Here is a 20934-nt window from a genome sequence, read left to right as displayed (position 1 = left end):
GTGATGCCATGGCTCTCTGTCTGGACGGCGGTCGGTGGAGGAGATCGGCCTCTGAAGGTCGACGACCTCGCAGCATCAAGGCGGATTCGACCCCCCCCCCGCCCGCATGGTTGGGTCCAGAGGTGTGGCTTTCGACCCAAGCTGATTTGGGTTTAGAGGCATGGTTTGGATTCAAGGTCTTAACTTAAGTGTTGCGGTATTTCGGTGCGGTAACGCAAACACCTCTCAGGGTGGCGTGTTCCACACAGCGTCACCAAACCCCTCCCCGGTGGAGGAGAGGGGCAGGGGCCCCCCACTGGGCGTGAAGGGGTCCGTGTCCGTGTCCGTCTCCCCCTCCGCCAGGTAGCTCGGTCTGGGTCTCGTCCAGCTGGCGTCTCCGCCGGTCGCCACCCCGGCCCCCGTCGACAAGTCCCCCGCTTCCTCCCGCTCCCCGGAGATGCTGAACCCGCTCAGCGAGCGCTCCAGCTCCTCGTGGTTCACCGACAGCATGGAGAGCGGCGAGTCGGCCCCCCGCCCCCCTGTGGTCCTGCCCGACCCCGCCGACGAGTCCTGCAGGGAGCTGATGGGCAACACTGTGGGACGCTCGGCGTAGGTGGGGATGGCAGCGGGAGGGTGGCGTTGGTGGAGGTGCGACGGCGGAGGTTGATGGTGCGGAGGAACGTGGCTTCCACCGGCCGACCCGGTCCCCTCTACGGCCCCTCGTCCTCGGCCACAGTACGGAGTCACCTTGCCGACGGGCGTCTGGTACGACATGTGCGGAAACGCCTCGGCGTAGTTGAAGAAAACCCGCCGGATCTCCCCGTTCCCCGTCGGGTTGCAGGTCTCCAGGGTCATGTGGGCGGCGCCGGCGGAGTCCACCTGCAGGTGCTCAGTGTGCTGGATGTGCATGTCCACCAGGAAGTCCAACTTCTTCTCCATGTCCTCCACCTGAGACAGAGACACGTTACACCAGATGATTGACCGGTTCCTACAGGCGTCCCGAGACCTGCATCTGAATCTGACTAAGCTGATATTCCTACAGTTCTCTTTGGTTCAGTGTTAGAAACTAGTATTTATCTCACGAGGTTGCGTTGCGGTTCTCACTCCTCACCTGTCGCTCCACCCGGACAAATCTTCCCATCATGCTTAGGTCTTCAACATCTGGCATGGAGGCGGCTTTGGATAGGTAGGACTCATGTCTGGAACACAGGGACACTGAGTAGACGTGGAACTGCACAGACATTTGTTAAAACAAATTCACCCGCGCAAAAGCAACTGCCTTTAGAAATACAGCGTCACTTCTCGTTGGAACTGTTTACAGACAACCACAAAGTCTGATGTACGACATGATAAGAGAAACATAAACTAGGCTTTACTGTACATTAAGTACAGTAAAGTAAATATAATACGTAAAGTTAATGCTTGAGTGACTGTACCTGGGCGACTGGTTGGACGGGTAGGTAAAGGGCGTTTTCGGAGTTTTCTTTTGTTTGGGGGTGAGGGGGGGTCCAGGGGCCAGAATCATGTCGATCCTTAAAAGGAAGAGAAAGAGGATGAGCTCGAGGAAGAGGAGATTTCTGCTTCACTCAAACAGAGTCCCTCCTCTGCAGTGCAGCTGCTGACCTTGTCTGGAGGTATTTGATCCGACAGAGCATGTCCAGGTGTCCAGCAGAGTACTGCTCGATCACGTCTTTGACGTCGTAAGGCCTCAGAGTTTCCTTAAACCGCTTCTTGTTCAAGAGGAATTGCATGATCCTATGAGACAAAGAGTTTCATATCAACAGTTTGGACATAGAAATGTTTATCAAACTTGGAAAGCAATAGCACTCTCTCTCTGTGATACTATGTATTCAAACAAAGCCGTGAGACCTGAGTCACCGCTCCGCCATGTTCTGAGTCCTCAGAAAACCTTTAAACTTAACTAGGATGCATTCTAACCAGGGGCCAAACCAACTCCACTGGTTCCTGTCCATGGAAGGATTACTGAACGGGCCTAAACCAGGTTCAGGTCCAGGGGCCCACAGTGTCCGGTGGCTCCTGGCCTTCCCTCGCAAAATGTAATTTGAAGAGACACATCTACCGACCAGGAAGAGACTCAAAACGACAACAAAGGAACATTAAACGACTACAAAGAGACAAAAAAAAGACTCCACAGAGACTTTAACGACTATGAAAAGGGGGCAGCATAAACACAAAGAGACACAAAACAACTACAAAGGGATGCAAAACAGCTGCAACGAGACACAAAACAACTACAAAGAGTCGACAGAAAACGACTACAAAGAGACACAAAACAACTACAAAGAGACACAAAACAACTACAAAGAGACACAAAACAACTACAAAGAGACACAAAACAACTACAGCGAGACACAGAACAACTACAAAGAGATGCAAAACAGCTGCAACGAGACACGGAGACTTGCTACGATGATGAAAGTAAATAATCACAAAGAATGAACATAAAATGACTACAAAGAGATGTTAAAAAAACACAAAATTAGCAAAACAACAACAGACCAAAAATAATGACAAAATTACCAAAACAACTACAAAGAGAAAAGAAAAAGAAAAGGAGGCTTTACAACTCCAAAGTCTTTGTGTCTTGCTCCTGTGTAGGAGAGGTGGTGGGGCCCATTGTCTCACAATCCACCGACGTTCACTTCTAAACGAAGAGGCAGCTGCTCATAAAGACTTTGATTTGGATGTCTAAGCTTCTCACCTGGTCTCTGGGTGAACCCAACCACCCTTCGATCTGTGATCTCATTCTTTCGTTGACGACCAAAAGCTCGTGAGAAAGGCTCGAGGGTTGAAACGAGAGCATTGCCTTCCTCCTTAGCTCCACCACAACAGGCAAAGCCAGTAATTGCTGCTGATGAAGCACAGACGATCTCGTGCTCTCTTACAATGAACAAGACACACAAACTCATTCACTCGGGGCAACCTGGTCTCAGATCTGGAGCAGCTGACCGTCATCTCATGGGCGGCAAAATCTATCTTTTGTTAAACCAGCAAGATCGGCCCTCTATCTGACATTTGTCAACCAGAGTCTTTTTCACACTTTACATACTTGTACCTGGGATCAAAGACCAGGAACACAACACTTGTTGAATGTACGTTGGATCAAACCCAACATCTTTCAGTTCGTTGAAGTCGTCTCCCACCTTGAGCCCACCCTGCCGCCCACTGAGCTCCCTCTTTTGTCCCACTTTGAGCTGACTTGAACACGACTCTTCCCAGAGTCGGCGGCGGCTGCTGCAGGGGCTTCAGTGTTTGGCAGAAAGTCTTGGGTCCTGAAACTGAAACCCCGCCAGGTCTGAGCATCCCATTCAGACCCATTCAGACCCATTCAGACCCAAAATAATGGTGTGGAAGGAAGCAGCACTTTCACAGGGTTAATCACTCATCTCACAGGCCCTCACGCGAGATTGAATTCCTGCATTATGTCAACGGTGTGGCCTATAGATTTACCAGCACACAGTAACACGCTCTGGCTTCCTCTGCTCACCCGGCACCAGCCATCCATGCTTTCTGAACACCGGTCGTATTTTGTATCGGCATATTACTTTGGCAAATTATTTTCCTCAAATATTGTTGATCCTGATTTGAATAAACATCTTTAAAATGATTCTATGTGCTGTATTCTTTGTTTGAGGTGTACTGACACATCACTACAGCATATAAAGAAAGCTGGAGTTCAGTGTTAAAATACAATAACTAATTACATCAAAAGTTCTTAGACGAACCCATCGACCCATCCGATCATGCAGCTGTATCTTTTTCTCTTATAAAATAATATCACTTTACATTTCAAGGATTCATGGACCAAAAGAAAAGCTCTAAATGCTGTTTCACTGGGACTTTGCTGGAGGACAGACCATCATGAAATGCACATTTAAAGCTCCTGACCTCACTGCCCTGATGACCAGTTTCAGTGTGGGGATCATCTCCTCCATGAGGATGTCTGGGGGGAAGCCCCGCTCCTCTAAGGCTGTTTCTGCCAGGGCTCCGCCATCTGACCAAGAAAAAAACACACGAAGATGCAAATCCACGGACAGTTAATATGATGATGACCTAAACGACCTAAATCTAATAAACCAAACTCAAACTTTCCACTAACGCTGGTCGTGGCATTTATTCGTATCACCTTCGGAGCTCTGGCGGAGCGTGGAGGCCTTCATGCGGAAGGCGGTGCGGAAGCGTTCCCGGTTACTGAAGCCGGCGGGTTTGGGCTCCTTGGAGGGACTTTCCTCGATGGAGTCGGTGTGACCCGTGAGTCTCTTGCCCGTCCCGATCGACGTCCGCGCATTGGGAAGGCGAACGCGCTCGAGTAAACTCAGTTTCTGGCTGAAATAGGACAAAAAAAGGGGAAAAGAGATAGAGTATGGTAAAGTCATTTCTTTTAACATGTGTCTGTAACTCTTGGAAATAAAGATGCTAACTAGAACCATATCGGGTTCTTTGGCCTTTTGTAAGGTTTCCTCCTGGAACACATTCAGAGTGTTCTTCCTATAACCCAACATTAAGGGTTATAAAGAACCTTCTGTGAAGGTTTGTCCCCAGAATGTCCTTTGAGAGCTTTTATCCGAAACCTTTCCACCTTCTACGGTTCTCAAAAGAAGAACCCGGCCAGGGGGTTCTACCCAGGACATGATTTTATTCCAAGGGTTTCATCTACAACCCACCCAGGGGGTTGACAAGTTATTTAGGCTTCTAAGGTTTTGAGCAGCTTTTTAGGGACCATCTTCTCACATGTAGTATGATGTTGAACGTTGTCATTGAAATCTGCTGAAACCACCGAGAGATCCAAAGTAAACAAACCAAAGCTCAGCCTGTTTGATTGGTTGTGGGTCTTCCTACAGGTTCTAGGGGCATATTTGTGTTCTGGCATTCTGAAGAAGAACCAAATAACACCAGCGTCTTCTAAAGGAATTCCTCTACGAGTCTTTCTAGTCTCTCTAGTCTTTCCTCTCACAGAGGAGCTAAAGTCGTCATGGTCTGCATAACGTAGCTATGCTGCTCTCCTGGCATAAGGAAGCCTCAGAGAGCTGCGAGGTACCGGGGTCCTTTATCGTCCAATAGCTGACAATATTTGGCAGCACAAAGACGAGAGCTCCCTGGGTAAAATAAGACTCCTGTGTGCCTTGGAAGAGGCAGAGAGGCGGGGTAACCGGAGCTGACAACAGCCTGAACGGGGCCTCTGAAACGTGAAGCGCTCTCAGCGACTTTGCTCCCACAGCAGACACACAATATGAGCCTCTTTGTGGCGTCCGGGGCAGAATAGGGACAGCAGATTACGGCGCTGAGAGGCTGCAGAATGGGAAGGTTTGAAGGAAGAGAGAATCTCTTTCTGACCGCTTCTCCACCAAATAAAGAGAAAGAAAATGACATGCGATTATCCCGGTGCTCTCTGCAGACGAGGCGACACAACGGGGAAAAAATAACGCTCCTCAACTCCCACAGCGCCGCCGTCCCAAGACCTGAACGAACCCACAGTGACAATATTAAAAGATAAATTCCACTTTAGTCCACTTTCGTAGTTCTTTTCCCAATCGTTTCAAACTGTTACGATAAAATGGTTTTCACCAAGTTAAATGCTGAGTTCAGACGATCAGACGTCAGACGATCAGAAACACGTTAGAAACAAACCATCAAGTTCTACAGATGATTCTGAACAACGGGGCCGGGAGCACCAGAGCGCCATCCAGTGGGCCTCCGGGGCACTGCCAAGTGGTTTGATTCAATGCTAGTTCTTTTATATGTGTGTTTGGTTAACAGAACTACAGTACACACATTACTGAGCACCTCTCGGCCGATCTGCGGCTCACTTGCAACTAACAGCTAACAGCTAATAGCTAACAGCTAACAGCTAGCAGCTAACGGAACTACTATACACACTGCTGAGCACCTCACCGTCCACTCGGCTCGTTGAGTTTACCTCTGTGTTTGTATTAAGTGTATTATACGAGGACTTTGAGCCCATTGCTTGTGTGTCTGACAACGCTTTACAGCACTGGTTGTATTCAGTCACACAATGCAGCAGCGGTCACACAACTAGAGACAGTCATAGTTCTGGTAACTCCTGCACTGTAAAGATGTAAAGATCCTGAGCCAACCCTGAGAGGAAAGGACGGCCGACTGCACTGACTCTGGTCCACATGTCCTCACGCCAAAAGGTCGGAAACGTGAACACAATGGCAGCAAAACGAGAACACACAAAATTCACTCAGATGGGATATAACTTTCTCTCAGTGCTGTGTTGAGTAGACCACACAAAAGCACCGGATAACTCAGATGAAAGGTCTCATATCGCTCAGTGCAGTGAAACACACACACACACACACACACACACACACACACACACACACACACAGTAAGTGGCTTATCGCCCTCTTGTCGGAGCTGGCAGCTCTGTTGTAGTTTCTGGCCGTCGTCCACGTCTTCGCTCAGAGCAACAAGATAATGTCAGACTGCTAATTTCCCAGCCGCTGATCCTACAAGTTATAACTCTGTCTGCCTCTGTGTGTGTCTCCATACGTCAGTGTGTATATAATACACACCGCTGGTCCTTCCCTTTTGCTTTCTTTTTGTTTCCCTCACTTTCTTTTCCAACTTCTACCTCTTCATCTGTCTGTCTCCCGTTTTCTCTCCATGGTTTCTTAACAGTACGATGGTTTCTCTACGTTGTTAATATATTGTCTAGCAGCTGTGGTAATTCAGAAATCTATGCACCGCGCCTCAAGATTAACTGTCGATGTCACAATCCACATCACATTTCCCACCATCGCACAAAAAACTGGGACAAATGATCCCAGAACAATATGTTTGGACTGAGACCACTAACTGACCCTTTAAGTTCAGCCTCCAAAACAAACACTATCAGCCGGTGGATCAGGGCTCCTGTTGTTGCTGCTCTGAAGCTTTCAGCAGCAGTAACTTAATCCAGCATGTTGAACACGGCGGCTCAGTGGAGGCAGCGAGGCGTCGGAGCAGAACGCTCCAGTGAAACGAGAATGTGATCAAATCAGTGCGACGGGGACGGAGAGAGACGCTGTATGTACGTATGTATGAACGTATGTATGAACGTATGTATGAACGTATGTATGAACGTATGTATGAACGTATGTATGAACGTATGTATGAACGTATGTACGTACGTATGTATGTACGTATGTACGTACGTATGTATAAACGTATGTATGAACGCTAACGGCTTCATGTGGATCAGCCGGCACCTGAACCGGGATGTTTGTCCTCTTTCCAGGTTGTGGCACACTGACGATGACCTTTGATTTACAATGTACGTACATCACGATACAATGTTTACATGCTAAACATTGTATCGTTGTAGCTGGTATCATCTCAGCTTTTCCCAAAATATAGTGGACAGCAGCAGAGTTGTTTTAACTCTCAGGTCACACTTTTGATCCCCACAACCCCAAATAAAATGTGTCCTAATCCAAGAGCGTCTGCTGACTCTGTGAAACACGGAGGATAGATGTGCAGGCATGTCGTTACGCCGAGGTCAGCAGAAACGACATCGTTTCAGCGGCTCATGAAGATGACGAACATCTATTTCACAAATCAAACCTCAGCGCAGAGACTCATTAATGTCCCTCCACGTGATGAAGACAAAGGAACATCATCAAACCTAAAGACCCGTCTCAGCCACTAACTACTCGATCTGCTGTCGTTCATGAATGAAACATAACCGACGGTCTCACTAATCGCTTCCTAAAAGGATCTCTCTGCCTAAATGTCATCAGAGCAGCTGATGTGGAAGGCGGGGCTGTTAGCGGGTCGAGTGGGAGTTTTATATCACCGTCACATATTTACCAAATGAGATCGGAGAGTTATTTGACTCGTGAATTATTAGGAAGCTATTTAAAAGAGGACGGGGGTATTCTGGGACGCCTTCATTAGTCTTTCCAGCGTGTACTGTATGAGGCTCATTAAAGCGCCTTCAGGAAGACCCTCTGTGTGATTCACAGTACAGACGAGACAACAGTCACCCACCTCGCTATGGCCTCCAGGTGATCCTTCCTGTGGACGGAGAGAGAAAGACACGTTTAGAACAACTTTAAACACGCTTCAAATGACTTTTATCTCTTTCAGGTCAAAAGTTACATGAATTCTTTTGTACTTTTGTACTAAAATATAAATATTACATATTACATATATTGTTTATTTGTGTATATTTAACCACTGGGTGCGTAGGACAAAGATGCTAAAGTAGTATTTGATAACAAGGAGCCAATCGTTCCTCAACACGTGACGTCAGACCGGCTCTGAGTATTTGCTGGGAGCGTTCCCTCCATACGAGGCTGTCTAAAGAGACATACGTTACTGATATCACCCTTTAAGTCAGACATTAAATATCTCTACAAATGTGTGATTTGGTTCACATAGTGCGGCCTTAAATGAACTTGAAATGTGGCGAGAGCATCTTTTACGTCCCGACACCGAACGTAAAAACAAAACAAAAACACCAGAGTTAAAAACAAACGTGTTAAACTGATCATAATTCATCTCTAATATCTAATATATATGAAAAAAATCTGCTTCAAACAACTGGATTTATCCAAGTTTCTCACCAAAAACTACATTTTATTAGCTCACATTGGAACACGGATCTTTACTGAGTGGAGCTTGAACGCATCATGATGTAACTCAGTGAAACCTCCGTTAACGTTAGCTGTTATTCATGAATGTGACCTCTGAAACAGGCCCGTGTGGAATATTAGAGGCATTGTTTCACATTTGGTGTTACTGACCTGAAACAGGGGAGAGAGATGATGGTTTCATAAAATCTCCACGTGGCAATGAGGTCGTCCCTGATTGGATTGGTGGAATAGTATCGCCAGGCAGACTTGAGTGAAACAGGAAATAATGTCACGGTTAAACAGCTGTGACCTTGACCTTGACTGATGCAGTCAAACAGCTGATGTCAGGTCTCACCTGGATGAGCCCGGCGGCTGGATGTCTGCGCTTCTCAAAGTGCTTCTGTCTGTGCTGCTCCTGGACCTTCAGGGCCAAGCCTGAACCCAGGATCCCCTGCAGCCACAACACACAGTCAGCAACACGGCTGCCTCTGGATCTGTCTACTGTGAATGAATACTAGCAGGCATGGATGGACTACTGAGCCGGCCCAACGGGCACTCGGTCAAAGAGACTCGTACTCAAAATGTCCACAAAGAGATATAAAATGACGGCAAAGAGATGCAAAAGAGCGACAAAGAGACAATTCAAAGACACTCAAAACGGCTATGAAAAGGGTCAAAAACACCACAAAGACTTGACTTCAAAGAGACCAAAATAACCAAAAAGAGATGCAAAATAGCGACAAAAAACTGACACAAAGACAACACAAAGACACTCAAAATGTCCAAGAAAAGTGGAAAAACCACAACAAAGAGGCTCAAAATAACTACAAAGACACACAAAAAGACAAAATGCAAAACATCTGCAAAGAGACACAAAGAGTCTTACAATGTCTACGAAAAAGATGCAAAACAACCACAAAGATACACAAAACAACTACAAAGAGACACAAAACAACTACAAAGAGACACAAAACATCTACAAAGAGACACAAAACAACTACAAAAAGACACAAAACATCTGCAAAGAGACACAAAGAGTCTCACAATGTCTACGAAAAAGTTTCAAAACAACTACAAAGAGACACAAAACAACCACAAAGAGACATAAAATAACTGCAAAGAGATGCAAAAATGAAATGTATTATGTTTTGTGCTACTGTATTGATTCTCTTAAACACTATATGTATTGTTAATGATTAGTGACGGACAGGAGCTCAGATTGCTAAAGGAGCACCGCTATGATGTTGGACGTCACGGGGACTCTGATGAATGCGTTGGTTTTACTCTGACTTTGATCATGTGGCGATGTGTTCTTCATGCAGTTGTTCTGCTGCTATGAACATGCACTACACAGGAGAGAGAGTACCCACTGCAGGCAAAGCGAAGAAGGACACTCCGATCAGAGCAAAAGTGCCGGCCAACAGTCTCCCGGCCCAGGTCTTTGGGGTCTTGTCCCCGTAACCGATGGTGGTGAGCGTGATCTGAAAAAAAAGAAGAAAGAAGACAAATAAATACGTTTCTAAAAGTTACTTTTCTAAATGTCTGCGTTGACTGTTTGACAGGAGATATTTGTAACAGCAGGAACACAGCGAGAACATACAGCAGTGCTGTAGAGGAACCGTGACCTCTGAATGGATCCGGTTCAGAGTTTCAAAGGGTTCACAACATCGTTTAGCTGTTGACGTTTGAGTATCTTGCTCAAGGACACTTCAGATTTCTGCTGTCATGGAACTTGAACTCTGCCCCCCCCCCGGTTGAAGGACGGTCGCCTTAATGAGGCCGTGCTGCTGGGAGTGCTTCCCCGACTGGAAGGCATTCACTGGAGCATGAAGCTAACAGCTAACAGCTAACAGCTAACAGTTTGTATGTTTTTTATTTTCCAACAGAATATCAAGTTTTTAAGCAGCTGAATGTTGAAGGTAGAGCTTCTCTGCTGGCATTGTTTTTGGCAGATATCATAGTTGTTTCACAGCCAAAATGCTTTTGTCCTCCAAGCTGCAGCCAAATCCACACCGAACTCTGAGGATCTCTAACCGACGAGCCAAGAAGAGGAAATACAACCTCAGAGCAAAACTCATCGATTTAACATCTAACATATAAGATTTAATAAGTTCACTTGTTCTTCAGTTTCAATTGAGGTTGTTTACGGAATGTGTCAGTATGAAAGCATCTAAAACCAAATGATTGTTGGTATTTGTGAGATAATTTCACCCCAATGGAAGATTTGGTCACTTTAATCAAGATACAAACATTTTGCACCATCTGCTTCCAGAGTGTTCAGCAGAAAGACTGCATGGATCTAAATCCAGGTTATTTCGTCATATTGTCCTACATAGAAGAAGACTACACGTCCAATCAGAGCGAGCGGTCTTCCATGAAATGTGCATTTAAAGCTACGGTACACAAAAATAAAAAACGTTTGTCACGTAAGTGTCACGATATGCAGACGGTAGAACATGAGACGGATAAATCAGGTTCCTCTGCCTCCTTCTACAGCTCCTAGTTTGGATTTAAGGAATGTTGCCAGTTAGAAAAAAGTGGATTAAAATGTAGTACGGTAGATAATGTGATGTACGTACCAGCCCCCACCACAGAGCGTCGGCGTAGGTGTCGAAGTCCTGCGGCGTGGGCCGAGCGGTGGGGTTGTCGTGGTTGGGCACGTCCATGGAGACGTCGTCCTTCTCCACCAGGTAGACCAGGAAAGACGCCAGGATCAGAGACAGGAAGCCGATGTACCAGGCTGTGATCAGCTCCTACACACGGACATGATCACACATGTATTTACATCAGTTATCTTCACGCAGCGTTCAGGCGCTTTGTTGGACGTTAGCGGGGTTTGATGAGAAAACACAAAAATGGAGAAAACTCTTTAAGAAGATAAAAGCATTTATGAAACACTGAATCAAAGCTAATGAAGGTAACTGACTTTGTAAACTATCTTCAGGTGGACTAAACAGATTCTCATCCGAGTGAGACTTGTCTGTCTCACATACTCTATAATTACCATGTGCAGTGAACATTTCACTTTGTGTCCATACGAACTAAATGTACAGACACGTTGAACAAAACCGTCTCGCACTCAACCTAAAAGAAAAGCTCAGGATTCACTACTGTGTAGTTCAGTCTTTTCACAGGTTTTCAGCATTTATTGTATAATGTGTGTAATGTGCTTAGAAACAAATCTCAGATTTAACTAAACCCAGACTTTAACTTTAATCCGTCTACTACTTCAGCACCTCGGACAGCGCCGTGGATTTATCAACACACAGAGACTAGAGACTAACTTACTGATGTCTGAGAGACTAGACTCTAACTTACTGATGTCTGAGAGACTAGAGACTCTAACTTACTGATATCTCAGAGACTAGAGACTAACTTACTGATATCTCAGAGACTAGAGACTCTAACTTACTGATGTCTCAGAGACTAGAGACTAACTTACTGATGTCTCAGAGACTAGAGACTAACTTACTGATATCTCAGAGACTAGAGACTAACTTACTGATGTCTCAGAGACTAGAGACTCTAACTTACTGATGTCTCAGAGACTAGAGACTAACTTAATGATGTCTCAGAGACTAGAGACTAACTTACTGATATCTCAGAGACTAGAGACTCTAACTTACTGATATCTCAGAGACTAGAGACTAACTTACTGATGTCTCAGAGACTAGAGACTCTAACTTACTGATGTCTCAGAGACTAGAGACTCTAACTTACTGATGACTCAGAGACTAGAGACTAACTTACTGATATCTCAGATGTTTCACTTTGCGACTCCTTTCAGTGCTTTCACTTCAGCTCCTTTCATTCCTCTTCACCCAGTTTAAACGGTTTCACGCTGAATCCTCCAGCTCGTGAGCACCAGTATGATCGAGCAGAGTTTCGGGTCCGTTCCTACCTTACTGTGAGCGTAGATGGCGGACCCCAGCAGCTTCCAGGTCCCTCCTCTCCGGTCCATGCGCAGCATCCGCAGGATCTGCAGGAAGCGCAGGCTGCGCAGCGACGTGGCCAACACGTTGCCCTGGTTCCGCACCGCCACCACCGGCACCGAGGCAATCAGCACGAAGATGTCTGAGACAGACGACAGGCGGCACAGAGAGATTCACAAAAGGTTCTCCGTGTGTGAGGCTTTTGTCCCGGTCTCTAATGAGTCTGACCCGACACGGTCCTCAGTCCTCTTTGTGGACTTGATGAATGCGTTTCGGTGGAGCTCCTAATTGGCTCCTAATGAGCTGATTGAACATAAAAGACGTTAATAAGATTTAGTTTGTCAGACGTCAGCAGCAATAATTAAGATAACACGTATCCCCCTCAGTGTGTTAATAATGTTAATACTCAAGTTATCGTTGTCTTAATACATTAATCACATTAAACTCTCTCTTTACATTCCAGATCCCAACGTTTCCAAAGAGAGCAAATAAGAGATTATTCTTTATGTTCTTTATGTTGATTCTTGCCTTTCGTTTGTGTTCATGGACCAACAGGAAAACCAACGACCGCTAAAGAGGCTTTTATAATCAATAATCAATAATGTAAATCCTGTGCTGTGTTCGCATGGAGCAGACATGATGTTAGTACAAGCAGCTACTTCTCATTCTCTGTACTTAGAGACGCTGCTCGTCATTATTTTAGGATTGCACACGTTTACCTAGAATACACAGAGGCTTGCGGGCGAACTTCAGCCTCCCCCTCCAGCCTTTGTAGCGACAGCAGCATCCCGCCGCCCAGACCCTCAGACCGAACTCCGCTCCGAAGATGAAGATGGCGAAGGTTTCCTGGACGGGAAGGGAGGAAAAGAGGAAAAGAGGAAAAGAGGAAAAGAGGAAAGGAGGAAAGGAGGAAAGGAGGAAAAGGTCGGTGTTTCGGTTAAACATCAGAATCACAGAGAAGAAGGTTTTACATTTTGTGACATTTTATTTTAGTTTCATGTGAAACTCTTGGAGGAAAGAAAAGGTGCAAAACAAGTTAACTTTATTAATTCAAGTTAAACTATTATCCTTTTTTTGTAAATGTATGTTTTAAAGATTTTTGTCAAATTTGCCTCAGAAATGACAAATGTAAATCAACGATATGGTGCAATATTACACCTTTAGCTGCGTAACTAAACTCTTCATCTACAGTCGAGAGATGAGTTTGAAATGATGCAGCAGACGTCTTCAACATTTCCAATTTGTGGAATAAAAACTTTAGTCAAACATGAGCTGGATCAACATGATGCACAGAATGATATTTTAGACATAACAGGAAAAGATTAAAGTTCAAAGATTAAAGGTTCAACAGAAGGAAAGACGAGCTCGTCGTCCTACCAGGATGACGAGCCAGTGAGCCGACACGTTCTCGTGTTCCTTGAATGTCGTCAGAATGGCCAGAATCAAACATCCCAGAACGATCAGAAACCTGCAGAGACACAAAACAAACCAACAGGGCAGTGAGACACACATGAAGCACATCAATATGTGCTCACTTTGTCCTGACAGGAGGCGATGTCTTCATGCTGCCACTAGAGGGAGCTACATCTCCGCCGCTCACTTCAAAAGTCAAGAACGAGCACTTTTATGTATTTAGTGCTTTCTCTCTTTCAGCTCAGCAATGAGAGCAGAAGCACTTATTTATGAATAAATCACACATTTATGAATGACCTTTCTCTGTAAGACGTGTCGTCAAACGGATATCTGTGACTGAAACCCTCAGAAAAGCTTTTAGCAGAATCATTCATCAGCGTGACTCTGTATTAAATATAATGTGTTTGATACGAGCTGTGTGTGTGTGTGTGTGTGTGTGGCTACGTATCAGAGGATCGAATGAACAACAAGTCATGAAACCCGTTCATCAGATTTCACAAGACAAAACGTAACATGTGTGAACACGTGAAGCACGTCAGAGGATCCACGATGAGGTCATCTCTTCAACATGTCAGAAGGTTAAAGAGACGTTTAGTTCATTACACACATTCAGAGACTCTACAGGTGAAGAGGGTCAACACATGAACTCATAGATATGAACCTTCACCACTTCATCACTCACTTTAACACGCTTATTCATAGGATTACAAGTGTTCTGAAATGTCATGTTTAAATATGCAAATGAGGCTTTATGTAACGGTAACTTATGGTGAATAAAAGAAATGTTTTCTTTCCATCCGTTTGAAAGAAGACGAGTTATGGAAGCGGAATTGAAAGCGATGTAGTTCCTCCTTTCCTTCTTCCTCCTCTGTGCTCCATCGACCCAAATATTCAGTTTCACACGGTTTAATCCTCAATATTAAAAAGATGAATGAGCTACTAAAGCCCCTTTTTAACATCTAAATGTAGCCCTTTCAGAGCTGGATTTAATTGGATGCACACATAGAAGTGGCCATTTCAACGTCCCCGTACGCTGGAGCTCACCCTGGCTGTTAACCGCCCTGCTGTGATATACGACGTGGAGCAGCACTAAATAAACTCAACCAGCTGCACAAAAACGCACAGAAACCACAACGATTAATATTCATCTATAGCGCCGCGTGTCCAATATTCTCCACCATCACCTCCGTGTGAAAAGGTTATGTTCTGTTTGAGCTCGCCTAACTCGGGCCTAGTGCAGCTGCTGCAGAGCGACTCGTGACCACACTGGTGCATTCTGGGAAACAGGAGTTTATGGTGGCGAGCGGTTCACTTATCGATTGTCCCACAGCGGTCAAGCACCGGAAAACTTAACAACGCGTTTGTTACAATGTGTTAACCTGCAGCGCAGAGAATGCCATAAGATAAGATAAGATAAGATAATATGATATGATATGATATGATATGATATGATATGATATGAGATGAGATGAGATGAGATGAGATGAGATGAGATGAGATGAGATATGATATATGATATGATATGATATGATATGATATGATATGATATGATATGATATGATATGATATGATATGATATGATATGATAAGATAAGATAAGATAAGATAAGATAAGATATGATATGATATGATATGATATGATATGATATGATATGATATGATAAGATAAGATAAGATAAGATAAGATATGATATGATATGATATGATATGATATGATATGATGAGATAAGATAAGATAAGATAAGATATGATGAAATAAAAGAATCCTTTCTTAGTCCCACAGCGGGGACATTTGCAGGATTACAGCAGCAAAGTGGACAAAACAAGAAACAAGAGAATAGAAGGTAAACATAAAGGTGTAATAAATAAGTAAATCACAAAAAACAGAACAACAAAAGCTACAAATATAATATAATATAACACACATTATATTGAGTCATATTGAGAAATGTGTCAACATTCTATTTAGAATCGACATTTTCATATAAATACGTGTTTATTTTGCTACAAGAGACGTCCGGCTAACGTCCGGTCATGTTCAGAGTATTCTCTAATGTTCCGGCCGACAGACAGAAGTGATGCTTTTTCAATCTCACTGTGAAAGAAGCGAGCAGAGAAATGAGACTTAGTTCTGAGAAAAGCTGCATTAAAACAACTCATTGCTTGTTGTATTTGTCTGCAATATTCCCAAATATCAGTTATGGACAATAGCTTGTCCATGCTGTATTAAACAGGGCACAAGTTTCAGTTGGTTGAAAGCAGCAGCTGCATTAAAGCTGGCTACACTCCTCCCATCACCTGAACCCTGAACCCTGAACCCTGAACCCTGAACCCTGAACCCTGAACCCTGAACCCTGAACCCAGCACCTCTCCGACATCAGAGGAAGACACACAGACGCATTGTTTAGCTCCTTTTTGTCGTCCTTTTATCTCTCGGTGTGGTCGTGTTGTGTCTCTTTCTAGTTGTGTCACTTTGTAATGGTTTTGGTACGTTTGTGAATAATGTTTGTGTCTGTGGTTGTTCTGCCCTGTTTGTAGTCCCGTTGTGTCTCTTTGCAGCTGTTAAGCACCCGTTTGTTGTTCTTTGTATTCGTGGTCGTGTTGTGTCTACGTAGTTGTTCTGTGAGTGAGTTTGAGGTCTGTTTGTGTCTTTGTGTTTGAGCTGATGTTGTATCTCTTCGTGGTAGTATTGTGTCACTTTGTAGTTATTTCTGTGGTTGTCCTGCGTCTATTTGTGGTCGTGTTGAGACTCTTTGTAGTCGTTTTGGTCTTTTTGTAAATCATTTTTTGTCTGTTTGTTCAGCCTCTTTTTATATTTGATGTGTGTCTCTTTACAGCTTTTCTCCATCTCTTTGTAGTAGTTTTGGTCTCTTTGTAGTCTCTTACAGGTTGGTACGTGTCAGTGAAGGCATAGGGCCCCCGAGAACTTGACCGGTAGGACCATTCAGTGATCCGTCCACGTCTTAATGTCTCAAAAACAAATGAAATACGTTATCAGTGAACATGCTCTTTATAATAAACAACATTTCCTCATCGCGTTAAAAGAGAACGTGATCCTGTCAGCGTTAAGCTGTGTGACCACATGGTCTCCTAACGGGAGCCGCCCTGCAGGACTTCACTGTACATCGGCTCGTTTGCTTCGTCAGATGGAGTCGGACGGTCACGAGTTCTCCGAGGTGCCATCGAGGTGTCGGACCTCTTTTATTTAGAGAGCGAGTTTGGTGTCTGCAGCTATCAGATTAAGAATAAATCCCACTTTGTCTTTTCATAACTGTAATCTTTCATTTATGCACATAAAAGCAACAGTGGAGGATTGATTGCTGTACCTGTTTCTAAATCATTCATGGCCTGTTGCTTTGCCATTAGCCAGCGTCACCGTCTCTGAGAAGTGCTGCACAACCATAACAACATGAATATTTTACAGCCAAACAGAGAGTTTGACATCATTCACCAGAAGGAAACGATAGTCGAGTCTGAGCGCCGCGTGGTGGTCGTCTGTGTGCGTTTCGCCGTACTTCTTCCTGAATTAAATCGGAGCATTTCTCCTCAAAGTTATCCAGAGGACAGAGGTCGATGTTAACTCGATACGATCCGACGGATACTGATCTGCAGCGCAGACGGCTTCCTTTTCAGCTTCAAACAGTTTGTTCAATGAAGGCACACAGAGCGACGTGGACGCCCATCAGACCCGACACGTCGAGAGGAGTCAGTCAAAAAACTCAGAGGAATAAAAGTACAAATTAGTATTGATGACATTTTTTTTAAAGCTTTTACAGGAATTTAATTTGTAGCTTCTTGTGTGACAGAGAACAGACCGTGTCTGGTCAACCTCTTCATTATGTTTCCATTGAAACTAGGCTGAGCGCTTCCTGCTTCACAGCTGCACTCATGCAACACACACAGAGCTTCTTCTTAAGGCTTAAGTCTGATCAAGTCTCAAGTCTGGATGGGACATTGTTAGGATTGTATTTATACTAGAACTCCTATCGATACTCGCTTTGCTTCTATTTAAATATTTTTAAAGAATTAATGAAGAAAAGAATCCACATTTCTTTATTATTCTTGTATGTAAACAAAGTCTTTCTTGAGCAGCGAGACGAGAAGATCCTAAATCTTTAGAATACATTCTCAGCTGAACAATTAGAGATCATATTTTATTGATTATTCTGTTATTCAAACTCTGTATGGCATCGATAACGTTACCTGCAGTAGACCTTATCGATACTACTCTGTTTTACAAATTTGGAACCGGTTCCTGTTTCAGGGTTTCCTGCATCCCTACTCACAAGGCACCCTTTAGTGTCTGTATGAATCCACCTGCTTCTTTATTAGACGCTCAGAGAAACGGACGTACTATAAAGAGCGAAAAGTCCTCTCGGAGTTCGGGGGAGGGGTCAGCCAAACACCGGTTGTTTTATTTAGAGGACCGACGTTCATGTCTGGTGTGAAAGCAAAAGTTGAGTCTTCTGGGATTACTTCTTGAATATATAAACTATATAAACTTACTAAATATAATGCGCCGTAGTTCATAGGTATCCCACAAAATCATTTTTGTATGTTATGCACGTAATCACGAACGAGGAAGTACAAAGATCGCAAAAGACCGGACATGTGGGAGGGAGGTGAGCTGGATGAGTCCAACAAACACGGATCTTTCAGCCAAGAGACGGCTGTTTATTCCTCATGTGAAACAAGAAGTCAATGTTGATCGATTTGTCTTTTATTTTGTGTACTTCAGCGACAACACGTCTCTCACTATTTTAACCCAAACCACGATCTTTTCCTAACAAACTTGTTTCTTGTGCAAACGGAAGTTCATTTTGAAAGGACTGTATTCGTGTAACGAGCGGAAATTGACACGTGTTGCTGGACTTTTGTAGGAAAATGCAGAAAAAATGAGGAGAAACTTTTAGTAAGATATCATACGAACCGTTGTGTGAGGATACCTTTTGAAAAGTGATGGAGCTTTTTACCAAAGTGGTAGATTTTAAATTGGACAGACACTTAATGGGGAAATGGTTCTTTGCTTGCAGAAGGTTATCGATCATGTTTGGTGTTGGTTATTTCCACATCAACAAGAAGGCTCTAATAGAAACAAATCAGGGACAGTGCAGAGGAGCCTGGAGTATTCAATTTAAAGTCTGAAAGCAAAGTTTAACCATAAATATGTTGATATCCTCAAGACTACTGAGACACACCAACTTTACACCAATGCACACAACTCAAATGAAAAATTAACAACTTACAGCACTAATATTGTCTGCTCTGACATCAGTCACATGTTTATGAAACAATATGAATATTTAATTTCAATAATTACAAAAATATTTCAAAATCACTGAAAACTCGATAATAAGTTGAGCTGAACTCAGATCTGATATTTCAATCAGTTCAACTTGAATCCAGCTCTGTGAGATTATTTTTTTTTAAATGTGTTATTAAAGGTTATGTGTTGGTAATGATGAGAGCAGCACAACCTCACAGTCTCTCTCTCTCTCTCTCTCTCTCTCTCTCTCTCCATTAATCCACTTTATATCCATCCCCCCAGCGGAGGCTCGGCCCTGCCGGGCTCCCCGGAGCTGATACCACCCCCGAGGATTCCTAACAACCAATTTGCTGGCGAGATTCAATAAAGGGAGTGCAGACGATGCAATTCTGACAGTTAATTTGCTCGGCGATATGCAAACAGCGGTGGGAAAAGGACAGCGGCGGCATGCGCGGCGTTAATGACTGCAGTCACAAGGACGAGATGAGAGACGGCGATCTTTATGAGAAGAAGTTTGGAAGCAGCTTCACACCGCGGTGACAATCATGGATGATAGCTTCAGTTTGATTCACCGGAGTGTGACGGAGGGTTTTAGGAATGCAGAGGTTGTTGAGTTCAAATATCAAAAACTCTTTCTCCAGAACCCCCGACTCCACCTTTGAGTCCAGAGAGGCAACGCTGTTGCTGTGAAATTAAACCATGAAGCCTAACTATACCTTCAGACCAACTAATGTGGCTGCAACAAAATAGATCTCTGAAAATGTCTCCTGCATATTTTATTTAAAACTTAATTTACTGACATTATAACCGTCGGAGGATGAAAACAACAGCTGTGATCTGAGCCCAATTTCTCCGTTCGTTGATGCATTCTGGGATACTTGGAGACCCAAAGTCCACAGACAAACGCAAGTATTCCTGTACTTCTAAACTCAATGCCTAAAACCGACCCCAACTCTAAACCTAAAAATAATTCTATCCTGAACCTTAAACCTTAAATAAAGTGAGGACCAGCCAAAATGTCCTCATTATCCAAATGAGTCCTCACTCTGTGGTTAAAAATGTTCAGTCCTCACTATGTAGCAAGTACAAGAACACACACACACAGACACACATTCACGTCCTCAACCATCGTCAATGAAAATCGTCTCACTTCCTGTTCTTTTCTATAAGCTACCGTCCTCCTCATCCACGAAGAAGAAGACGTCCTGCACTCTGTTTGACACCGCGAGCCGCTCAAAACCGGCCTTTAGCTTCATTAGCAACAACTTGACACTTGGATTATTTACTATGATGTATTAATGTACGGACAGAGTGCAGCCTTGTAAGCTCTCATGTGATGCTCATGAGTGGCCCCGACGCCACCCCTCACTCTCAACAGGAGGTCAGATTTGTCTGCGTTTGCAACGATCCCGACAGGAGAGCATGCTGGGAGTGATGGATTCCTCCTCCGGGGGGGGGGGGGACACACTCATGGTGCTGATCATGCAGAACCTTGTGTTTGACGAGGAATATCCTTAACCCTGCATGTAGTGTGTGTGTGTGTGTGTGTGTGTGTGTGTGTGGTGGGGGGTGTTCCACACATCAGCAGCCGGACAGCTGACAGCTACCTTGAAGTCCTGCATGCTGAGCTGCAGAATCATCCTGACAACTTAGTTTATGGAGAAGGGGTCAATTATTTCATGGTGTTGTTTTTATTGTATATAAATGTGTCTTTGTATATTGTCTTTTAGAGATGGCCACA

At 44.2% G+C, this 20934-nt stretch overlaps 1 protein-coding gene across 1 annotated transcript in view; it reads right to left on the bottom strand.

Annotated features, from left to right (window-relative positions):
• Positions 1-225: 225 nt before the first annotated feature.
• The window catches only part of kcnq3 (potassium voltage-gated channel, KQT-like subfamily, member 3), a gene marked incomplete at both ends in the record, with an annotated part of 75290 nt that continues 54581 nt past the window's right edge, over positions 226-20934 (bottom strand). Inside the window, 14 exons of the mRNA XM_079173621.1 lie at positions 226-927; positions 1091-1178; positions 1416-1511; positions 1603-1734; positions 3889-3994; positions 4127-4326; positions 7996-8022; positions 8754-8848; positions 8938-9033; positions 9953-10063; positions 11162-11335; positions 12484-12656; positions 13234-13360; positions 13892-13982. Coding sequence (XP_079029747.1) covers positions 226-927; positions 1091-1178; positions 1416-1511; positions 1603-1734; positions 3889-3994; positions 4127-4326; positions 7996-8022; positions 8754-8848; positions 8938-9033; positions 9953-10063; positions 11162-11335; positions 12484-12656; positions 13234-13360; positions 13892-13982 — 2218 coding nt within the window. The remainder of the gene's footprint in view (positions 928-1090; positions 1179-1415; positions 1512-1602; positions 1735-3888; positions 3995-4126; positions 4327-7995; positions 8023-8753; positions 8849-8937; positions 9034-9952; positions 10064-11161; positions 11336-12483; positions 12657-13233; positions 13361-13891; positions 13983-20934) is intronic.

This window comes from Pholis gunnellus, assembly GCF_910591455.1.
Source record: "Pholis gunnellus genome assembly, chromosome: 14".
Taxonomy (NCBI): domain Eukaryota; kingdom Metazoa; phylum Chordata; class Actinopteri; order Perciformes; family Pholidae; genus Pholis; species Pholis gunnellus.
The sequence above is the reverse complement of the archived record's forward strand: the minus strand, read 5'-3'. Positions and strand labels throughout refer to the sequence as shown.